Raw genomic sequence first — 15,437 nt, 5'->3', positions numbered from 1 at the left:
TTCTAGTTTCTATCATGCGTATGGCCGATTAAGTATTTTGGGGTTGCTTAAGGCTAATACTTAATAAACTTTTTTTTATTAAAATTAGTATCACTTCACAACTACATCAACAATTTCAGGTGAACCTGAGTCAATTATTGGACTGGGGTTCAATATTTCAATTTCAACCTACATTAAATGGAATAAAATAAATTAACATAAGTGGCAAAGTATAACTATTTATTATTAACAAAGAAAAAGAAAACTTAAGGAATGATAGTTAATGTGATTGAATTTCATCAACGTCAATAAAATGCATACGTTAACCTAACATATTTCGCGTAATACTATCTACATCAATAATGTATAATAAAATATGTGTTAACCTCACATATTTCACCTAGTATCATCTACACAATAATGTAGAAGACCTCTCAGTATAATTAAGAGAAAGATGTTCAAGAACGATCATTTTAAATTTATTATAATAAATATATTTCATCAAATTACGAGAAATAAATGTTTTTTATTTTTATTTTTACACAGATTTGAAGATTTAATGGGAATAATTTGAATTTTTAAGGTTAATTTCAAAAAATGAAGTTGTGCTCTTATGAAGATTATGGTTAAGCGGAACTTTGAACAAACTATGTGTTTCTTCAGAGCTATCCGAGATATATATGTTACTCTCGAGACTTAAAACCTCTTCTTAACAACGACCAAGTGTTCTTACCAAGTGTTCTTTCTTTTCCTCCAACAGTAAAGGTAATTAAGTGGTAATGGTCTCATTCATGTTAAGTGTAACATCACTTTTTTTAAAAACAGAAATAGAACCTCTGCATGCATTTTTCTTCCTTATCTCCATTTCTCTCTCTCCATATTCTCTTCTCTCCCTCTCTCTTAATTTTCTCTCCCAATCTTCATCTATTTTAGAATCTGATCGGACCACGTTGTAGCTAGCGAGTTAAGGAATATTTCTACCCGATCAGATTTTTAAACAGAGTAAGTTCATTTTTATTCTAAATATCCTTTGTTCTATGTTTTTCCTTAGGATTTAGTCATCAATCTTGGTGGGTCAGTTGAGAAGTTTAACCCTCTCAACTTATTCTACTATATACTGAATTTTTGTTCTGTTTGGATAATTTGCATTAGACCCGTAAATCTTGAAGCTTATCCAGACTGTAGGAAATAAAATTTTAGAAGTTGCTTGGAAAGCAAGCAATTAAGGTAAGGGAAGCTAAATTTAATTTTTAATAGAACCCTAGGCTAGAAGATCTGGACGTGGTCCCAATATTCAATTTCTATTACAGGGATGTTGAGTGTTTATATATATTGGGTTGTTTGTTTATATATTATTTAAATTTGTGGAAATATTAGGTTTTGATGATTTAGTATTAAAGTGTTATTTTTTTTATGTCAAATAGACTTTTAAATATTGTGGATCACTTTTTTGAATGATATTGTATTATGAAAATTGTATGAAATTGATGTCATACATTTGAAATAATGTATGAGTTGTTATTTGATGGTACATTAAGTATGAAAAGCCTATGTTTAACGGAGATCCTCTGGCTTCACTAATGATCTAAGTCATGTAGACTAAGATATCAGATGGTGAGAAGCTGAGAGGGAGTTCATACACACCGGGTCCCGCTGTAGACACTCGGTATTGGATGTTTGAACTTACCCTGATCCTTTCTATTGGATTCACTAGTAATCTTTGGATTAGGTGTTAGTCTCTGGTAGGGGCATAGTTAGTAAGTCTTCCGGAAGACGAAGTGGGATTGAAATGAAATCCAATGATTATGATTGAAAATAGATCCATGTGTGGTCTATATGAATGACAAAATTAGTATTGAAATTTTACATGAAATCATTTAAATAAATGTTTATAAATTATTAGTCTAAATTGGTTCTATTTTCATGAATTATGTTATGGATTTTCTTTGCACTAGCTTACCCTTGCTTTTCGTGTTGTGTTTGAACTGCGATGATTGTACTATGTACACGAGCATATGACCATACAGGTGCGGGAGAGCCTTAGAGGTTTCAGAGTTTTATTTTGAGCTATGTATATGTAAATATTTGTATTTCTATAAATCCTAATAATGTATTAGGAATGTTTTGAAAAACTCCAAGTTTGTATAGAATCTGATATAACTTTTATTGTAATAGTTATATGTAAATTATGGGATGTTACATTAAGGATCTGGTTAACACAAAAAAATTGGAGATGTCATAATAGAGGAAATACAAATGGACGGAATAGTTAAAGAAGAGGAAGAGTTCAATATTCCAACTATTATATAAATAATTGTTATTTAATTAAAAATGTGAGTAATTTTTTTCGTGCAACAAGATTTTCTTAGATGGAACATTATATGTTTTGTACAATAATAAGAGTTCTACAACATAATAGAAGGATATATATATATATATATATATATTTCTTTGTGTAGAGGCTGTGCGAACGTTGGCCTCCACTACCACAAATTTTGATGTAGACTCTGTCACTTGGAAAAACATTAAAACAACACCCCTTCCAAGTGTGATGAAGGTTATTGCTCCACGGGCATTTATAATATATTTAATATCTCTTAAGGATATCAAAACTATGTTCTCCATGAGTCAACATTCTCCAAAAAATCTCCTGAAACTTTTTTTAACAACTCTTATTAAGCAAATTTTGCTTCTACTTGTATCACATGTGTATATAAAAGAAAAATACGAAAATGAATGAGATTTTTGTAAGCCTTAATTATAAATCTTATTAAACTTAACATACAAGATAAATAATGAGGCCTAAGATTTTACCTACAACTATAAAACTCAATATCATTTTATCAAACATATGGATCCATATGATTTTGACTAAGTGTCGAAAACACCTAAGTTCAAACATGATCATGCATCGTTTGAAGAACAATTGATGTTCAACCAAGTAGATCATGTAAGACGCGAGTGTTTCGTCTAATAGGAAAAACAACATTGTGCAACCTTTCCTTACGTTTGACATAATGCTTATATGATAAGAACATACATTTATAGGATCAAACGATACACTTAAATGACACTATATCTCTTGAGTATACATATATGCGTGTGTGTACTACTTGGATGCAAGAAATATCCATCGTTTGTAAAAGAGATTCGTAAAAGATGTAAACTAAAGTCAACATCAAATGATCTTTTGGGAAAATAGCTAAAGTTGTCTTTATCACTAACCTCCTAACACCATAACATTTCAACTCTGAAAAGGATATGCTACATAGGGAGATAAGCATTGTCAATTATCAAAGACATTGTGTAAGGAAAAAATGCATTAAATACACCAAGTATCTTTAAGCTCGATAGACAAAGAAAAATCATCAAAAGAACTGAATTTCCTTAATGAATATGAATGATTTGTCAACGATTACCTTCTTCTAGTGCATATCTAAAACTTACCATCAAGAAGAATAAAACACACACACACAAAGAGAGAGAGATATCATGCCAAATTGTTACTAAGATAAAGAGCATTCCTCAAAACTTCAGAAGAATGATCCTAAAGCCAAAGCATGAACACTACTATCATCATGGATTGAAAGAGATAACAAGAAAAAGATTAAAAATGTTCATTCAAACATTTAGGAGAGAGAGTGCTTACCTATTGCACACGTTGAAAGACGCAACCCCTTCCTAGAATGAAAGAACATATGAACTAGGAGAGAAAACATAAATCTTATACTTGTCATCAAACGCAATCATTCCTAGTGATCAAACCTAATGTTTTATTGATTATTGAAAGACCCAACTTTTAGACTTTAGCCAAGAGTGGTTGTTTGTCAAACAATACTCAAAGTAGTAGTCAGTAGTGTCTAAGTACCCAAATAGTACTTGTTAAGTCATGACTGGCTAGGTGCCAAAAGAATACTAATTAAGCCATGACTGTGAAAAAAATTCTTATTAAGCTAGGAGTGATTCGGGAAAAAAATACTCGTTGAGCTAGGTGTGACTTGGGAAAGAATACTCAAGAGATTATTCAAGAGTGGTTACAAGTCCAAGGAATAATCTAATGTATTTTACAACATTAGTTTACCTAGTTGAACTTGACTTGTTGGAGAAGAATTGGATGTAGATTGTTGTGACAGATGAACCAATATAAATTTATGAGTATTTTCTCTCTTCCTTATCTTCATTATTTTGCATGTTATTACACTTGCACTAATCCAAGAAGGAGTGTTATTGTCAGAATGCGAATCTAAGTGTTTTGTTTTACCAAAGTGTGTTTAAAATTAAGTATTTGATATGCATTTATATTGATTTGTTAGAGAAAGAACTATAATATGATTACTTGGTAAAGCAAACACGCAAATGTGTTATAATCAAGTGATTTGATTGAGTTAGAAAACTCAAGTGATTTGATAAAATAACCTTTCAAATATATATATTTGACCATAATTACTATGAGATGTTGATGGTACACCTTTTGTATTTATATCAGGCAAAACTTGTTGAAAATATCTAAGAATACTTACATACACACACACACACACACACACACATATATATATATATATATATATATATATATATATATATATCTTTTCAACAAATTGGCTTAATCTAGACATTCATCAATTGTAATCTATGAGATGCTAGAATAACAACCCCATCACTAGTAAGTAAATATTACAAATAAGTAATTCAATGAAATTAACTAGTTGTGTCTGACATGATATTTTAGACAATGGGTTATATTTTGATTGTTTGATAATATAAATCATCGTCAGAATGCTCTCATTTAGACAATACTCGTGAAAAGTTTTTAAATTTAAATTAAATCACAATTTAACCATCCATTCTTGTGATTTTATTTTTTCCACAAATGACGTGTTTAAAATAATACAAATCAAATCAAATAAAAATCCTTAAATAAGTAGTTAAATATAATTCAATAAATCATAGAAAAATAAAATATAAATTAACACAAAATAATAGTGCATAACTCAAGATAAATTAAATAAACATAATCATAAATTTAATAAAGAAAAGATAAACTAATGATATAATTATAAATTTAATGAAAGGAACTAACACCTTAATTGTAGATTAAATAATATAAATATAAATTTAATAAAAAGAAATTTTTAACTGAAGCGTAACTTAATTATAAAGTAATAAACAAGTAGCTGAAGATAAATTAATATTTACTATCGATATATGAAAAACAAATTCATTCAACTTACTTTTTGACATAGTTATTATAAAAAAATAGATTAATTTTAATGTTGAGAAATCACGTTAACTAAAAATAAATAATTACTTGCAAAAAGTAAGATACTGCTTTTAGAAGAAGACTATATTTTAAAAAAAAATTATATAAAATATCACTACTAATATTTTCACAAATACATCTAATAAAACTAATTATTTCACCACATCACCCTACTTATTAATATAATATTGTTATACAATGAATTACTATAGAATATACATAAACTCTTTTTTGTTTATACTTCTTATTAATTATATATATCATTTGTTTTAAAAAATACATTAAGCTGATTAACATTATAATAATGACAAAAAACATATATTTTCAATATATTATTAATAAACTAGTAGAGTAAGTCACTCTTAAAAAAGAAAAGAAAAGCAAAGCCAACTTTAGAAAAAAAAGCCTATAATAAATAACATACTAAATTTAAATCTAAACATCTTTTAAATTAAAAAAACTTATTCAAAATTAAACCATATTGATCCCAAAACTTTTCGATCCTAATAATCTCATGTCTCCCTTTCTGTCCATGCCTATCTTCATATCCTTTATCTAGCACTCAATAAATAAATATATATATATATATATATATATATATATAAATAAAAGTCAATGACCTTTAGGTTCATGGTTCGTAATTAATAATTGTTCTTCTAGTCAATTTCTTCTTTACTCATTCTAGCTAAAATCAATTGGTAGGGTATTTTTCTTCACTATCACATAAATAATATAGAGTAAATATTTAAATTGGTTTGTGAAAGATGAGTAAGTTGATTAATAGATCTTCGATTAAAATTTTCATATAAATATAAATGAGTTATTAAAAAATATATCTATTTATATACAAGTTATTTTCATCAAATATAACAAAACATGAATTACGTATCAAAAACCTATAAATATTTTACATGCAAATTGAAAAAATCGATTTATATAAATTTATTAGGTAACATACTTTTCTTTTAGGAATTGATTTGAGTATTTCCTTTATATGATAGTGAATGATACATCTTTAAGCACGTTACACACCAAATCTTTAATGGATGGCAATGAATAAGGAGTGTTAGTGCAAGATTTAATTAAGGATACAATTGTTTATTTAAATAAAGTTAATTATGTTTTACATCCATTTTATAAAGTGAAATTAGATTTTTTTCATAGTTAAAACTAAAGATGCGAAATTAATTTTGGTTCATAATCTAAATTTAAGAGTTCTTAAACACTTAATAAGAAAAAACTATTAGAACGTATTTTGTACGTAACAAAACGAATTAATCAATATTATAATATTATAACATCTACGTTAATTATGAATTATTATAAAATATTTTAATATTTTAGTTTACAATATAAATTTGTTTCACATATAATAATTTTAACATCATAAGCCACTTAACGATTTATTTTAATAATTTTTTATTATAAATATAAGAAAAGTTTAAAATTTATACTAAAGACAAAAATCATCTTCACATAAATATCTAGGAACTGAAATTATATTTAATCATTTTAAATATTATAGTGTTGTTTTGAGTAATGGGTTGAAAGAAGATGATTGGTTGTGAGGGTGATGGGAGTGATTATGTTGAGTAAAAGGGGAGTAGTATGAAGGCACTTAAAAGGTGTTTTTCCATGAATTGTTATGAATGATAGCTGCTCCTATTCCTATTCCTATAGTAACGTAAGCTTTAAGGAGAAGATAGGTGGTAAATTAAATGCGAGAAAAGCTACATATGAAGTTGGACATATTCACGTGGAAGCATTATAATTCTACTCCCAAATACCAAGCCAGTGTGCATTAAAATGCCTTTTCTTTCTCTCACACTCGAACAATCTTAATATACTTTATATAAAAGTTATAATGACCAGAACAAATAAGTCAATTCTCATACTATAAGTTTATGAATAGGGTTTAGAAATTAACAATTTGTGGTGGTTGGTGATTAAAACAACACCTTATTGCTAGTACATATATTAATGTTTGCGTCTTCTGCTATCACAAAATAGTCAACATTTATTAATGCTACATTGTGAGATATACACTTATATGTTTTAGGATAATTAATGTTTATTTGGACACCACTCTCTACTTGTACATGTGATTCAAATTCGACAATATACGAACTGTAAACCTTTTGCCTCTAAATTTTTTGTGGTTTTGTGTTTTGAGACACTTAATATACGTACCCTTGTCTAGATTCACTACCATATTTAATTTGCAAAAGACAAATATTTTTTTGGTTGTAATATTTTATAATTGAAGGTTAACTTCAAGTTAAAAGTTTTGATTTCATTCTCTATAAAATTTGAAATAATTTTTTATTCCTTATTAACCGTGAGAATTTTGATTTTGACTCTTGTAATATTTAAAAAAAAATATAACTTTGCCTCTTGGTATCACTCCAATAAGGTGTAATCAAGTGTATCGCTTACTTAATTACTTAATTTAAAGCAGACAAATATGTCTAGCATGAAAGCTTAAAAAAAATAGATGTTATGAAAAGCTCATTTTTTTCTACTACCATTGATTTCATTATGTTCAAAGCTTATAGCTCATTCTTCATCAGGAACACCAAAACATTCTTTATCATTTTTCTTGTATATGTTGATGACATCTTATTAGCAAGAAGTTGTATAAAAGATATTGAATTTGTTAATATCACTATAAATAATACTTGTAAGATTAAAGAGCTTGATTAGGTGAAGTTCTTCTTTGGTTTAGAGATTGCTAAGTCATGAAGGTATACACATTTGTCAAAAAAAATATGTATTGGATACATGAATGTTGAATGTTAAACCAGTTGTTACACCCATAATTAAGAAGAATGAAAGCTTATTTGATTAGAATGTGGCTATTTATGATGTTTCAATGTATTGAAGAACCTTAAGGTATTTGCTATATTTGGCTAACATTAGGCTCGATATAAGATTTTTTTTTGTACAATTTCTCATTTTGTTCAAACCTCTACGAGGCATCATCATTAAGCGATACAACGTCTTCTCAACTATACATTTAAAAGCTTTAAGTGAGTCTAACTGGATCTCATATGTGATTACACATCATTCCACTATTGAATTTTGGATTTATCTTGTAGAACATTTGAAATCTTGGAGAACCAAGAAACAAAACACGATATTCAAGTCTTCATATGAAGTTGAATACCACGCCTTAGCCTCCACTTATTGCAAGATACAATTATTGGTTTACTTACTTGAATATTTATGCATCACTTCGTATAATATTGCTAACCTATTCTACGATAGTCAGTCAGCTAAACACATAACTCATAATAATAACTTTCATAAACGTACTTGATTGACATATGGTTAGAGAAAAGTTCTAGAAACATCTTTTAAATCTCATTTCAATAAACTCCTCAAAACAACTTACAAACATGTTTACCAAGCCTTTGGATTATTTCATAAGTTTGTCTCCGCTCTTAGAGTGCTAAATGTTAACACTCAAACGTTTTGTGTGCTTTTAACTTCTACTTTATGTATTTTGTTGTTTTTTTATGTGTTTGGGTCTTTATTAGCCAATCTATTATGTTTGAGTCTCTTCTATTTTTATATCTATATTAGAATATATTTTCTACATATGGATTTATATAAATAATAAATAAATATTTTTTTTTCTTGTTTTCCTCTTTCGTTTATGTGCCTACTTCTCGTTTTCTTCCTCAACATGCTAGTTGGTAAAATCTCAAGAGAGCCAATCAACATATTTCCATAAACTTTTTAAAATAACTTAAGAAAAGTACTCCCAACTTATATTGGTATATGAAAAGTGTATCATTTTAAGCTATCTAAGTAACAAACCTCCATCAAAGTTTGATTATAAAAAAATTAATCCGTATTATACTTATATATACTGTACATCTTTAGAAGCATGTATTTTTTTTTTTACAATTATTTATTAAAAAATATTTTATAACCTATTATGGTAATTTTGTTAGTGACTTATTGTAATTGATATATTCAATAAAACCACTAGAAAATGGTGTTTTATGTCAAACACCATTTGACGTGACCTGATACAGCTATTCGTATTTAAACTATAGGGGAGAGTTTGGTAGAAAGACAATTTTAGCTTTTCATGAATCTAATACGTTTGGTTTAACTTTTAAAAACTAACATTATCAGGAAACTGGACTTTTAGGAAATGATTTTTAAACATGTGTTCAACAATAGGAACGTCATATCTAATTTTTCCAATTTAAAATAAAAAAGATCATATTACTTATCATTTAATATACTAATAAATTAAAGTTTTTTTATAAAAATAATGTATACTTTTTTATTTTTAGAAAATTTATGTGAATATATTTATGAATAATTTTACTAGTAAAAAAGATTTTAGTGATTCTTAAAAATTATAAATTCCTATATTCGTGAATTTCAGATGTGAAAAAATATCTCGAGGTAAACCATCATAAGCGAAGTTTATGAAAAAATAATCAACCATAAGAAATGATATTTTACAAAATGTTTATTTAAAATTATTATGACATGTGATTATAACATGCATGTGTTCAACTACAAGTTATGCTTATGGAACTGTTAAAAGGGATGTGATTTTATTTTTGGTTCAATACGTAAGATCAATAAATAACTTGACACAATTTAGAAAAAATAAAAATAAAAACATTAAAAATAAAATATATATTTTTAAAATTTAAGCCATAATAAATTTTAATTTTAGATATATAAATTGTATGACAACTTGATATGTAAATTATAATATATATATATATATATATATTATATTTTGATAAAGTAATATTAAATTTAATTTAAAAGAATATAATTATTATTATGAAACAGGTTAACTGGATCGATCTAACCTAAACTTAGAGTTAAATCACAAACTACATAGACTAAAAAAATGGTTGAATTTAATTTATGTTACAACTTTTATAATTTTACCTATTTTATGAAATTTTAAATCAATTTTTCGGAACAAACTTATTTTTTCTCATAAAAACATATTATTTTATTTGTTGAAAATACAAATATTGATGTAATTATTTAAAGTCAAATTAGGAATAAAATTGTTTTTTGTTAAAAACTAAAATATAATTTGTTTAATTTTTTAAAAAATCTAAATACACATTCAGTTGGGACGCAAGTAATAATATAAGTAGAAGTCGTAAGAAATTTTTTCCTGCTTTATAAGTAAAAGAATACAAGAATGTAAATACTAATAAATATATTAATTTGCATAAAAAATTATTTGTCGACTATACATGAAACTTGATCTTTTCTTGATAAAAACAACTTTTTTTGTACTCAAAGTTATTAATACCACTTTTCTGCACAAATTTTTCATATTAATACTAATTTTAATATGCCATCTCCATCATTTTCTTAGTTCTTGACGTAGTAATGGCTTCCTTTATTTATGAACGAAAACAAATTTAACATTAGTTTCTCGGGTACTGATAAGTTGAAAATTCTGTACTAAATTATAGCAAGATTTTTTTTTTATTGAAATAAAATAAGTCTAAAATTATATTGATGAAATTAGTGTTATAAACGTGTATTTTAATGTGTAATTGTAACATTTTTCTAAACTTATGGCTAAATGGTGTTTGCTAGTATCATTATGAGCAATAGAAGTATATGCAGAAAAAAGGAATGTGAGAAAGAAGCATAGAAGGAAGTATATATATGTGTGTATTATTTCTCTATGAAGATATACAAAGAGTCGAGGTGCAAATGTTGTGTTTGAATGGATAAGGTGTTACTGAAAAAGAAAAGAAAATAAGAATAAATAAGAAGCATAATTTATTATAAGAACAAATGAGGCTGAGAAGAAGAAAACCTATGAGGAAAACCCAGAAATGGGAAAAAGAAATGAAAGTAAAGTAAAGGGTTTATCTCTACCTATAATTGTGTATGATTGATTCCCTTAGGGACACTTTACATTTCTTCCAGGTCCACCATAGTAAAAATAATTTCCCCATGCATTATTAACCCCTCCTTGGATGTCATAGCAATTGGGGTGATCTGCTAGAACCTTTAGATTTGACAAGGGAATCAAGTTGTTGTCCCAATCCACAACTTGCATATTCCTGAAATATGAAGCTTTTCCAAAACCCTCTTCTGCAAAATGCCCACTACCCATTTGAGTGGAAGTGTGAGACCCTGATGAGGCTGAATTCACTATTTCTCCACCAAAGTGAATCATGCTTGCATGATCCCCTAAGTGGGTGAACAAGAACGATGGCCAGTACCCAACTAGGATCCCTGCTCCAAATTCAAGCCACCAGTTCCCATGCTTTGGATCCTGCTCAATAAACCAAACCTTCAATCAACACATACACATAATCATTCATACCAACATGTTGTTGCCCAGCATCAGAACACAAATTGCTCAAAAACAGGTGCATGAAATATGCAAAAATGTTGTGATTTTTTCCTCAAATGTTAGAAAATTGAAGGAAAACCAAAAACAAAGGTGAGGTGCGTGCGCTGAAATATTTAGGCTCCTTAGTTCGAAAAGGAAAAAGAATCTTAAAGCATATGGGAGTTACAGTACATTATTCGTAGGCACTCACTGCACGCGTGTGATGTTCCAAACAATTTTCTTTCGCTTTTTCTCTGTCATTGTTTTATATTTTTCAAATATATCATTACCCTGCCAATTTTTGTAATCACCTTGTCTTTACTTATTTTACAAGTCTTTAATTTATACGCCTAATAATTACAAATTAATTTTACACACATTTAATAAAATTTAATCATTTTATCACATCATGTTGTAATACTATGATGACTTCGCGATAGAATGGAATGTTATTAAATAAAATGGTGTATGTAAATTAGATTCTTTTAAGATAAAATGTATTTTTTTTGTCGTTTTATATATTGTGAAGTTCGGCTTTAATTTTTTAAAAGCTCTTGCCCATATTTACTTTCTTTAGATTTGAAATACACAATTTTTTTCGCTCAAACTCTGTCTATGTATTTATTTTAAAGTGAAAACTGTGTATTTTAAAATTAGAGAGACTAAGAATTAATAAAATAAGTGAGTTGTGAAAATTTCAGAGAAAAATATATTTTTCGCATTTCTTTTATGAACTATGTAATGACATAATTCAAAGGTAATAAGAAACTTCCGAAATTTTTCGCATTAACCATCTTTTCAGTTTAGATTTTCTTTTAGTTTTTGGCACCTTTGACTATGAGATTTGCCTGAAAAAAAAAGTATTGAGATCCAATGGTAGACGTCACTCTTCTATCATCAAAATCCAATGCTTTATTTTACAGAAGGGACCCAAAACTGATGTTGTGCAAATTATCCATTATCTTACAGCATTAACTTAAAGTGAATTTGGGTAATATGAACAGAAAATTACCTTCCAAATGAGTAAGCTAATATCAAATTGGCCACCAGAGTATGAAGAAGTTGGAGAGATTGCTGCTCCAATTGCAATTTTACTGTTTGTTTGAACAAATCCTGAGCAGAGTAAATTGTAACACCCAGTTGCTTGATATGCATCAGTCTGCAAAAAATGACAGTTATTAGTGGTTTTGAATAAAAAATTTGTTGGTAGGTATCTTAGAATTGAAGGAAAAATAATTATACGTAGTATAGTTTTTCCTTCAATAAATTTACTTACCGTCCAATAAGTAAAGAATCTAGGGTACCTGTCCCCATATAGCCCCGGGCTGACCTGCATAGAAAATTACTTGAAATTAGCTTGATTGGCTAAAGTACAAAATTGAATACATGGATGAAAAGGAGAGGTAGGTGGTTGAATATGCTAACTGCCTTTTGAATGCGTAACCAAATGGAATGCATTTAAGAAAAAATTTGAAAGATAAAGAAAATAAATAGTACAAAGTAAATGAAGAATTCATTAAGATGAAGTAATGATAGCAACATGCCTGCCAACCAGCTTCAATGGTGTTGAGATCATCCCCAAATGAACCAGAAATGACCCACATTTGAGACAGGCTGAATTCAGATGGGTTTTCCACAAGGGGTGCCCACACGTTTATGCTAGCCTTTGCTCCATAGTACTCATCCCCTGTCACATACCCAATTGCATGCTGTGCAGTGTGAACCATCCACAAACTTTTGTCAGACCAATTTCAAGATAGCATAATTAAGGTTTCTATAACAAATTAACTTCCAACTTCATTTTTGCTTCTCAAGTTTTTACATAAGATAGAGATAGTTGTATTGTAGCTCAGACATGAATGGATGAATGAAAAGAGGCTTCAAAACACCCCCACTTACTTTGGAGCTTAACTGCTGTAGTATAAATACAAAAAATATATATTTTATATTTCAGAGCCAACCCATTTTATATGTTAATAAAAAATAGATTAGGAGAAGTTCACTGCTATGTTCAGTTCCATAGCAAGAGGACTGACAAAATGGTAAAATTGGGTGGAATACAGCCTCTGATGTGGTTTCATTTACTTAACTTTTAAAAGGGTGTGATAAAAAAGATGGAACATTCATCTTCCATATGCTTACTTCTATACCAATTACTGTAATCGGTTTCTGTTAAAACTATTAGTTTATTCTTACTTCACTTTCTTTGAGAAAAAGAGAAAAGGGAAAGACAGAAAAGAATATCAGAGTTTGTGTTGCTTTCTATGATTGCTCTCAAGTTATACCTCATGTCCATTGCCGCTGGTGTCTCTTCTGACACGGTTTAGTATTTTTTTCCTTCCAAATCTGCGAACAGAGCTTGCTCTTAAAATATCCTCCTCCCTTGTTCTTCTTATCGGAACTGTCCCTTCCGGACACGACTCACCAGACAAGCTCCACAACTGAAAGTTCTCACTCAAATCATCCATTTGGTTATGCCCTCTCGGTCTTTCTGGGGGATCCTACACACACATACAAAGATGCACAAAAATTACAATTTTTTTTAGTTAAACTGAAATTGTGAAACACAGTAACAACAATAAATACCAATGGTTTGTGTCCTTTCTGTAGAGGATGATCAAAAGCTGGTTGCTTATGAGACAAAACACAGTCTATTATATCTCCATCAGGACCCTGCACAAAAGAAACACAAAAACACATATAGCAGGGTCTAGAAAAGAAGACAAGGTGAATAGAATAATAATTTGCACAAACCTGAATTGTCTTAACAGGAGGTTTGTTGATTTGCTGAAGCCGATTTCTGATGGCGTTCAATTTGCGTAACTCTTCCTTAGGCCGAAAAGTTTGATTGGCAACTGAGTGGTTGCCAAATTGTGATGAATGAACAGGACAAAGGGTAAATACGATAAGGAGGAAATGTACAAGGAGATAAATGACCGGGGAGCGTAGACATGGGCTAAAAGCCATGTTTGGGAAACTTCCTTGGTTCGTGCGTGTTGACAAATTTGTGTGTGCTTGTCCACATTTGTGTTTTCTTGTTCCAGCAACGAAACGAGGTTGTGTTTTGCTGGGTTTTGATTTTTTCCATGGAAACACATCTACCGCCATGTCAAAATAACGTAGGACGAGGACTCTGAGAAACTTTAGTTGCACTCTTTCACTGTTTTCGAACAACCTTTTATTCTCTCACTTTGTGTGTGTGGCGCTACAAACAACTAAACCTTGGACCAAACTTGAACCCCCAGGATCCTCTTCCGGTCCTGCTTCTCTTCTGGTTTTGACCATGCGCGTTGGGACCTCTCGAGTACTATCTATTTATATGGTATGGGAAACGCTGTTTTCTTTTTCTACAATCAAGCAAATTCAGATCATTTTTTTATTTTTTTTATGTGTATAAATATAGAATTTGTTATTTTCTCAAACTTGTATATGATTGGTGATATGTTAATATCATAAATACAGTAAAAAAAAATCAATTCACAAACTAATAAAATAATATTTTAATTATTTAATTTATTTTTTAATTTTAAATATTATTATAATGTGATGGTAAATATATATTTTTACTTTATGTATGATGTAAAAAATTATTTCCTTACAAAAGATATGAGTTGACTTGCAGGTTAAGAAAATTGTTATTATATAAAATACTGCTTTGAGTTTTTTATAGACTATATAAAGAAACTTAGTGTATGTTGAAAAAAAATTAGTTACTGTTATCTCTTTGACGCTCAATTCACACATAAATGCTTGAGAACGGTTTAAATTTTAAAGTTAATACAGACATTTGAAGTATTGTATTCTCTATCTTCATTATAAAATTAAAAAAACCATCTACCACTAAGA

General features: G+C 28.7%; 1 protein-coding gene across 2 annotated transcripts; it reads right to left on the bottom strand.

Annotated features, from left to right (window-relative positions):
* Positions 1 to 10,906: 10,906 nt before the first annotated feature.
* Positions 10,907 to 14,908, bottom strand: LOC137806572 (protein neprosin). Of its 2 annotated transcripts, XM_068606773.2 has the most exons (8): positions 14,346 to 14,908; positions 14,178 to 14,264; positions 13,877 to 14,092; positions 13,136 to 13,300; positions 12,868 to 12,921; positions 12,604 to 12,750; positions 11,129 to 11,531; positions 10,907 to 10,988 (listed from the first exon to the last, which is right to left on the bottom strand). In XM_068606773.2, the coding sequence occupies exons 1-7, from the start codon at positions 14,697 to 14,699 to the stop codon at positions 11,154 to 11,156; spliced, it is 1,401 nt and encodes a 466-aa protein (XP_068462874.1). In that variant the 5' UTR covers positions 14,700 to 14,908; the 3' UTR covers positions 10,907 to 10,988; positions 11,129 to 11,153. The 2 variants fall into 2 exon arrangements, with proteins under 2 accessions (XP_068462874.1, XP_068462873.1); XM_068606772.2 differs by having other exon boundaries at positions 10,907 to 11,531.
* Positions 14,909 to 15,437: the final 529 nt, after the last annotated feature.

The sequence above is a fragment of the Phaseolus vulgaris genome, chromosome 3 (assembly GCF_051622355.1).
Source record: "Phaseolus vulgaris cultivar YP4 chromosome 3, ASM5162235v1, whole genome shotgun sequence".
NCBI classification, from domain to species: Eukaryota; Viridiplantae; Streptophyta; class Magnoliopsida; order Fabales; family Fabaceae; genus Phaseolus; species Phaseolus vulgaris.
The sequence above is the reverse complement of the archived record's forward strand: the minus strand, read 5'-3'. Positions and strand labels throughout refer to the sequence as shown.